Source organism: Anabrus simplex, chromosome 11 (assembly GCF_040414725.1).
Source record: "Anabrus simplex isolate iqAnaSimp1 chromosome 11, ASM4041472v1, whole genome shotgun sequence".
Taxonomy (NCBI): Eukaryota; Metazoa; Arthropoda; class Insecta; order Orthoptera; family Tettigoniidae; genus Anabrus; species Anabrus simplex.
This window is the reverse complement of record NC_090275.1, coordinates 10,452,053-10,461,411: the sequence shown is the minus strand read 5'-3', so window position 1 is coordinate 10,461,411 and position 9,359 is coordinate 10,452,053. Positions and strand designations below refer to the sequence as shown.

The 9,359-nt window shown below is 38.2% G+C and overlaps 1 protein-coding gene across 2 annotated transcripts in view; it reads left to right on the top strand.

Annotated features, from left to right (window-relative positions):
* Positions 1 to 1,483: 1,483 nt before the first annotated feature.
* LOC136883282 (serine-rich adhesin for platelets) overlaps positions 1,484 to 9,359 on the top strand; it is a 314,874-nt gene continuing 306,998 nt past the window's right edge. The window contains exon 1 of one of the 2 annotated variants that reach the window (XM_067155505.2): positions 1,484 to 1,643. Coding sequence is in view for 1 of the 2 variants with exons in the window: in XM_067155504.2 (XP_067011605.2) it covers positions 2,138 to 2,774 (637 nt within the window). In the remaining variant the exon portion in view is untranslated. Of the gene's footprint in view, positions 1,644 to 1,832; positions 2,775 to 9,359 lie in introns of those variants that run through there. The other variant, XM_067155504.2, reaches the window with a different exon arrangement.

Here is a 9,359-nt window from a genome sequence, read left to right as displayed (position 1 = left end):
TTAAACAATTCCAGGGCTGTCTTTAGTGATAGCCTGTGTGGGAACCGGTTGTCATTCATAGCCTTTATTGCCGCGTTTACTTTTTCCCTAATATGCAGCGTAAAATCCTTGCCAGAAAACTGTATTGTGATGCCCAGGTATTTGAAGCTGTTCACATTTCGCAGGGGACCATTTCTTGCGCTGAAAGTTGTTGACCTTCCACCCTTCCTAAATGTCATAGAAACTTTTTTTCTTCGTTCAAACGAAGCTCATTCTTTTCCGCCTATGTCATCATTAGGTTGAAAGCTGCTTGTAGCTGTTGTTCTGAACTCGAAGCCAACACTATATCATCTGCATACATATACAGAATTACTCGTTCTGAAAAAATTTCGACAACGTCTGCAGTCGCGATGATAAATAACAATGGGCTCAACGGATCACGCTGTAATACGGCAGAGGTTTGTTCTATAGGATTAGATGTTGTTATTCCGTCATTTATCACTATACAATTTGAGGCCAATATGTTTTTAATGAGTCGTGTTATGTAACTGCTATTCCCTATCAATTTTTCTAATTACTCCAACAGAATCTCCCTGCATAACGTGTTGAATGCTTTGGAAAAGTCTATGAAAATGGCATGTAACTTTCCTCTTGAGACTGCTAGAGCAGCCTCGATATCATTTAGAAGGCACTGAATTGCCTGTGTTGTTGATCTTTCTCTCTGAAATCCAAACTGTGCCTCCGGAAGTCTGTCATCAACTTTTTTAATCAGACGATTAGCCAGGAGCTTTGATAAGGTCTTAAACATGGTGCACTCAAGGACAGTATATAGGCATTTGGGTCATCTGGTTTTCCCTTACCCTTATATTCATCTGTGAGAAAAGCCAGCTAGACCCAAGAAGGATAACGACACTTCAATATCCTGTTCAAAGTTTTCTTTTAGTGTGCTAAACAGTACAAGGTCTGGAGAGGGAGGGAATTAAAAAAAAGTGCATTAAATATTTCAGCTCCTTTAATAAAAAAAGAACGAAACGGGACATTTTGTGTCACAATTACAATTTATTGGCATACCGGAACATCGTTCCTAAAAATCGGGTAAAACTGGATGTCTGGTATACCCCTTCTCGCCCTGCAGCTCAACTTAATTCCTTAACGATTAATTTAGTCTTTTAAAATTTCCCGCTAAGTTACATAAATGCTCTTACTCAGCAAGTTCTGCTTACTGTACAACAGGCCGTAGAGAAAAATATTACATTTGCAATGCAGAGCGAAAAGTACTCCATAATAATGTTGCATTCATCAGCAGTGTTCCGAAGTGATTAACATTCAATATGAAAAGAGGACAACATTTAAATCTAGTTACATTTTTTTAAATTAAGCAATGTATGCTTTTACGTTGTGATCATTTCCAGTTCGCGGTATTTCCGGCCGATAAGTTCGTCAACGACAAACGCAGGACAGATGTCTCCACTCCGAGAAAGACATGTAGACATGATTACCAACATTGCAGAAACGGCGGAACCGCGGTGGAGGCGTTCATACAGTCACTGGCACACAAAGGTGTTGGAGGTTTTCCTTCTTATGTTTGACGTTGCGGTAGTGTCACAAAGTGTGTAATTATCGTTAGTGCAAGTGTTAACGTGCGCGTGGGTCCGAAAGTATAGGTAAGTAGGCTACTTTTCAGATTCACAGCAAATTCGAGAGGGACTCTGTTTTATTTTCAAAGTGCCCTCACATGCCCAATATTTGTGTAAAGCGATTGTACGACGCATTAATGGGTGCGTGCGCAAGTCGATAATATCTTGTTTGTGGCTTGTTCTCTGGCAGTGCCATCTGTTGGATTTTCCCGCCATTCAGACATTTCGTGAACAGCGTTGTGTATCATGGCGGAAAATGTGTTGATTCAAGTAGAAATAGGACTATGTATAGTTATTTATTGAATATCACAATCTTAGGAAAGTGTTAGTTTTGAAATGGATGTTTCCTTGTGTTTGTAAGATTTTAGCGAGTCCGTCCACCGGTGGCATGGACTTTGTAGCGGTTTGTGTTTTGTGGGCCTGAATGTGCATGTCTTCAACAATAAATGAGCTGTTCTTGGGCACATGTGGTTTGTATAAGAAATTGTAATAAGACATTGTGGACTGTAATTTGATGGACTATGGAGGTGCAAGAATCTTCAGAAGTGCCCAACTTGAAAGTGGGTACAAGAAGCCGGAGTAATTCAAAAGAACTGACAAAAAATGATACTGAAACAAGTGAGGATGCTAGTGCTAACTTAACCAAAAATTCTGAGGGTGACTTGCCTAATGGCGCTGAACACCATGAAATTTCAAAGCATGAGGAAGAGGGGGAAGATACTCCCACAAACATGGAAACTGATGAAACTGAGGAGGTATCGCCAAGTGTTGAAAATAATGACTCTGTAGCCAAGGAGGTGCCTAATGTAGAACCTGTTAAAGACTCTTCTATTGATGAGGTTTCTGGTGAACAGCCGAATTTTCCTATTAAAGAGGAAAACTGTGATATAGATGTTAAGGAAGAACCAAATTTTGATGATGGTGGGGAAAGTGATAGCAGTAGTGAAAACTGGAATTTGAACATAGACACCTCAGGTTCATCCGCTCCATCTGAGCAAGCAGTTAGTGAGAGGGAGGATGTTGGGGAGGAGAGTGGTTCTGTTAACAAAGAAACAGCAGTTCAGGATGATGAAGAGTATCACTCTGATGATTCTAAAGCTTTCCTTGGGTTTGTTGAGGAGACGTCTGATGTTCATTCCATATTACAAAATATTATAGGTGAGTTTTGCGTTACCTCTTAACCTGTCGCAAGTGTTTTGTTTTTTAGAAATGTAGATATGTTCCTTCTGTGTAATTCTCAGTTTTTCATGTGAAGCAAGTTATTTTTTAGTGCTCTTTTAATGTGCAATATTTTTTTTTTTAGTTTTGGGAAAGTTAATACCCATTTCTATTTTGTGTAGTAGGCTAGTGTAAGGCACGTTAAAATTGCATTGTCGTTAATCTTGCGTTTTTTGTTTGCTTCTTTTACATTTTTTTGGTATGTTGTATAATTTTTCATTATTTCCTGAAAATTTTTCTGAGATGGGACTTTTGTCTGACAATTTCATAATTTGAGAAGATCTTGAAGGTGCCGCTTCCGTACCCGGTGTTGAATTTTCTGCATGTAGGGCAGGACTTAATGATGCTCTCCCCAAGATAAATTTCACTATTTGCAAAGGTAAATCATATAAATCTTACCTTTCATACAAGTCTTCTGGGAGAGTGATGTGTTCCTTATCAATGCCAGAGATATATCATCCCACCCTCTGAAATGTATTTTGCTACTTTTATAACTAAATATAAATCGTGTGCCATTTTTCATACTGCTGGCATCATTAGCTACTGTCATTGACTGAAATTTTGCAGGGAGCGCCTGGGTTTTATTTTCCAGATTCAAAACGCCTTTGAAGTGTTCTTCCCATTTATCCATAGGGATTTCTTGAGGCCTTGAAACAATATTTTTTGAAGGACTATAAATGGGTCATGTTTTGCCGCAGTAGCTAGTTCCTTTACTTCGGCATCCAAATATTTAGATCTCTTGGAATGTAGTTGTTTGTACTCTCTTCTGCCTTGTGCATAGAGATGAAGATAATTGTCTGAGCCAACAGTACGGGCATTGTGTAGCTGTTCAAGGGTTTTCTATCGTTTGAGATAACACTCTTTGTCGAACCAAGGAGCTGTTCATCTATATGTCCTTCAATTGCAAGCTGTTCTGCCTTGAGAAATTCTTCATGATTGAGAGTTCTTGTATCTATTCGTCTGGAATACTTAATCTTGTTGCTCGATGTTGAGGTTTGTTGTGGACAATGGAGAATAATATCTGTTGCGATTGGTATATGTTTTCTTATCGGAGCTGCACCTGTGGTCTACAGTCCTTCTTGATTTTGGCAGATGTCTAGTGTATTTAATCCGCTCGCTGTACACAGAAGATCGGATGCTCTGCGGCGGGTGATGCTCTTTTCTTTTTCGTTCACGAGATTGCCGATAGGAGTGTCTCGCAGCGATCTTCGAACTGTTACGACATTATAAGATACTAGTAAATTACATTTTCTTTCTTGCCGTGCGGGCAGTATGCGCCACGGCGATAATTAAGAGCCTCTCAAAGGGAGTGTGGCCACTGTTGTCGTGACAGAGTTTGGCCTGGATTTGCAAAGATAGGTTTGAGCTGCTAAATTATACTTTTATCTTATTGCCGTGCGGGCAGTATGCGCCGCGGCCATAGTTAAAAGCCTCTCGAAGGGAGTGTGGCCTCTGAAGGGGGCACTGTTCTCATGACCGAGCTTGGCCTGAATTTGCAAAGATAGGTTACAGCTACTAAATTACCTTTTTTTTCTTGGCGTGTGAGGTAACACATTGTTTTTATTTTGCGCAGGTTGGTAATGGAAGTAGCGAGTTAGGAATTCTGGGAATGACGACATGTCGGCGAATGGCTGTGCTCGTACCTGGCCTGCTAGTGGTCAATGGCGCATGAAATCTTTCATTAGGTTATGAAAGTAGGCCCTAAATGTGCCTTTTTGGACGGGCTGGGTGGGTCCCTGGCATTTGTAATGACCACATCTCTCTTCTACAAGCATTGTATGGTATAATTCATATATATCTCTTAGTGAAGTTGTGTGTTACAGACTGGAGTGAAAACACTAGATTTCTACCCTCCCTCTTCTGGTCTGCCTTCAGTTGGTTTTGCGAGAGCATGAATTCCATAGAAGTCTGGAATGTCTATTGGTTGAAGTAGGAAGGTCTCTGTAATTATCAGTTCATCTGCTTGATTTATCGATTCTTGTGGTATCAGAGAAAGTGCATTTTTCAGACCTTCTGCATTCCATAATATTATCTTGACAGCCTTGGTTTTACTCCAGGGATGTCCCATCATTTCTTCTCCGTGAGAAACGAAAATGTCTCACTAATATTCCTTTAGGCCAGAATTGTGGGTTCGATGTTTCTTCCACGCAAGTGAAAGGGACACCAATTTTGAAGGCTTTCTTTTCGCCAAGCGTCTTCAATTCTTCACACACTATTTGTTCCTCAATTCCATTTTTGATAAGGTACGGCTTGATTTTGTCTGCAGTGACGTTATTCTTTAGTTTTCCTACGTATAAGCACGCAGTTTTGTCAGCTGCTTGTAAACTGTCCTCACCTTCCTTATTTCAATTACTGCCCGTGTGCGGTGTCTTTTCCCCTCTTTTGGATTGGGCCACGGTCCAGAGTTGATTAGCGTTTTCCATTGCATCATTATCAGGTTCATGAAGTTCTTGGGATTTTTCTGGATTTATCACGTCAATGTCAGTGTGAGAGGTGTTCATTGGTTTGAGTTGTCTGATTTGAGATGAACGATTATTTTTGTTGTACAAGTGTGTTTTAGTGTTTCTCAAACATTCGGGTCGTTTAAGATGATCATTTGGCACCAAATCGGCATTTGATTTTGAGTTTTCTATTACAGTTGGGTCTGGTTTTAGCGAGGATTTTTTCCAGTTCCTCTCGGGTCGTGTGTGTAATTATTTCCTGAATATTAGAATCATTCTTCATCACTTGCTTTCATATAATGTCCATTTTCTGAGTTAGCTGTAGGATTGTATTTTCCATGGCGCCTATTATTTTTATCTTGGGCTTGCATATGTCACATAACCAGGTGAGTTTACATTTGTCTCTAACTGATCAAACTCACCGTTGGTCATATAGCATTTCCAGTGAGACCAAGTATTGCAACTTTCGCATTCAACTGAACTGTCGTTATCGGAAAAGGGTTTACGACTTGTATTGCACTCAAATGCAAAGAGGATAAGAACTCCACTTAATACTTATTTATTATTATTATTATTATTATTAATAATAATACAGGACCGGTTTTGACCCTAACGGGTCATCTTCAGCTGGACATACTTACATGTATAATACATCGTACAATTGTGAACATTACCCTATTTAGAAAGGAATGTCATGTGATGGTAACATGAGTAGGACATTCATCAAATTACGCATCTGAGAAAAGTGAATATTCTTAAACTTAAAACTAACTTATGATGATGTGTTACAATTAACCAGAGTGTCAACTTCAACACAACTTCAAGACCACAATAGCAATAATTTCTACAATATCACACAACTACAAAGGAGAAGGAACCTCCACTCTGGTTTATTGTAACACATCATCATCTTAATATGGCAAAGAACACTAGGACTCATCCTTTAATATAAACAACTGGATTTTATATACGACAAGCTGTAATTTCTACACTACCTTCCAAGCCTTCTACACTATGTCTATATTTTATCTTTTAGAGATGTAAAATGTTCTTATCCTTTCTGTACATGTGGCAAAATATTTTTTTAAATGTGATATTGGTATTTTAAATGTAACTCATATCACAATTCAAGCTACTGAGTTTTTTAACATAATGCACAGTTGTGGACAACTGGACTTATTAAAACACTTAAACTGAAGAATTAAGAAACAATGCAAGAAACTCGAACATTCACTAGCTTGAAAGTGTTTTACACACATGTTATTATTTTATGAATACTTATATGTTAGTTTTAAATTTTAGTCTAATTGAAGAACTAAGAAAACAGTGCAAGTCATAAACGTGAACTTTCACAAACATGAAAGTGTTCTATGCACATGTTGCTTTATCTCATGTATACTTATAAGTTAGTTTTAAGTTTAAGAATATTCACTTTTCTCAGATGCGTAATTTGATGAATGTCCTACTCATGTTACCATCACATGACATTCCTTTCTAAATAGGGTAATGTTCACAATTGTACGATGTATTATACATGTAAGTATGTCCAGCTGAAGATGACCCGTTAGGGTCGAAACCGGTCCTGTATTATTATTATTAATAATAATAATAATAAATAAGTATTGATTAAGTGGAGTTCTTATCCTCTTTGCATTTGTGTGAATTATCAATACGGATATGAAGCTTATAAATTACGATTGTATTACATTCTTCCAAATCCGTGGGCTGTTTCTTATCTGACATAGTGTTATTCACTTTTGTTATTTGCAGACGACATGGCTTGTTATATGTTATAAGTTTCCTTTATGTGTGGGCCGATTATATAAACAGCTTGCACTAACCACTGTCGTTTACAATTAAAAGTATTAGGATGCAGTTACAAGTATCTGTGAGCACTAATATAAAAATATGAGAGATCGTATTTTACCTCTGAAAAACAAGGCTGTGGTTTCTTACAATAAAAGTATATATCGCCTCGATTTTCGAAAAGCTGGAGTGTTCTTACACGTTTACAAATATATTGATTTGCCGCAACATCACTCAGTCAATTGCCAACTATAGAGTTTGATATCAGTTTTATCTGGTAAGCCGTGATTTCAAATAACCGTCACTATCGATATCGTCTTGTTTAAAGCAATAATGACTCATAATGGCATATGAATTACACAATACTATTGAGAAGCCGTATGGCTTATACACAGTCTTTTATGCACTAAATCCTTATGCGTTCACTTCTCACAATAAGCCACAAAAAATAACAAAAATATTCACACTAAGTCGTACACACTCGTCATTATCAGACACAATTCTAATTCAAAATTGCTTAATAAAAGATCACACCTTTACCTTTACAACTCACACCAGTTATAAGTGTAGGTTACGTTAAATCACAATCAAAGTGCTGTACGCTCTAGAATTATGTTGTCACTTGAGATTTCACTCTAATCTTCACAAGTTGGAGAAGCATTTCCACATAACAATACAGACGCGTAATTGTCTTGCCGGTAAGCTTCAGTTAGCATGTAATTGCAGCCATCGAATCTGGTCTAATGTTTAACTTTAGCACCATTTTCATAACACAAGGATTACTTAATCGCTCGACACTATTGCGAGTTACCACACACAAGAAAGAACTGTGGCAGCGATAAGGGCCATCTACAAGATAAAAGATCTCGCAGCACTATCTTTATCTATGGCAGTAATGTTGTTCCACACAGTAATATCACCTGTCTTGACTTACGGATTGGAATTAATTTGGGATCATCTCAAACTCGGAGATCTCGAAAACATAGAGAAAGTAAAAGCACGCTTTCTTAAATGTACTTTACGAGTTGGAAAATCGGCTCCATCACGTCTAGTATATGAATTGGCTAAAGAAACATTTTACATTCAGGACCTCACAATGCTACTGCATTTGCCATCCAGTGGAGCTTACAGTGAACTTCTACGCAGAAGGGAAGAAAAGAAAAAGGAAACCGACCACGACTTTTATACCTCAGATGACATGTTGGTGAGAAACAGTACCAAGGAAAATCAAGATCAAAGATACGTCATAACACGTCTCTCCATTCATGGTTTTCACCACAAGATATCCACTGTGAAGTCTTTTCATAATCCAGATGTCAATTGTACAAGCGTTTTATGCGGCAAACAGTGTGACAGGTATCACATAACGACTTGCAACAAGAGAATCATGTCGATAAAAGAATATTGTAAATCCTAATGCCCATTCGGGTGCCCCTTTCTAATAATAATTGACTGAAATTTTTCACTGTGGCATAACGTCCAGAATTCAATACAAATAATCTAAATGTCATCACCAAATATTGCACAGTAAAAACTTCTAAACCATTAGGGTTGAATTTATATTTATATGCACCTAAATGAAGTCTAACCCCTTATGCTGAAAATAATCCAATGCCTGTGATGACAGTCTAATGCCTCACATTGCTCGACATATGCTGTAAAGAAACTGAAGGTGAAAAATTAAACATACTGTAATGTGCTCAGTTTGTACCAGTTCCAGTGAACGTCCCTAGAAACAAAGAGCATCATACAGTGGTACCTGTCAGAAGGATGTGAGCCATACTCGCTGGGGAGGGCATTACCAAATTTTACCAACTGATTCTTGGAGCACACCAGTTCTTTACCTTTAAATGTGAGGTATTATTGATAAGAGGGAAAAGTGCACAACGTGCATAAAGATTCAGTAGTTTAGGCACTGCTCAATTCAGTTACCAATATGACTCGTTTTGCACATGATATAGCATGATATCTAGCCTATCACAATATTTCCCGCACCATACACATGCAATTCAAGGTTGGTTCATGGAACTTCTCATTTATACGTATGTTGTACTGAAAACCATGTATTACCCATGAAACTTTTAGTGATACTTTTTTGTACGGTGGTGAGGAGCAAGGAGGGAGCTAGCCCGTTTCCAGTAGTACTGCCAGCTGAATGGAAATGAAATCTGAATTGAATCGATAGGATGATCGATCGATAGGAACTTTCTTCTCCCGCCTTTCCCACACCTGTGGGGTGCGAACTATGTCGCACATGTAGATTTGGCCCTGTTTTACA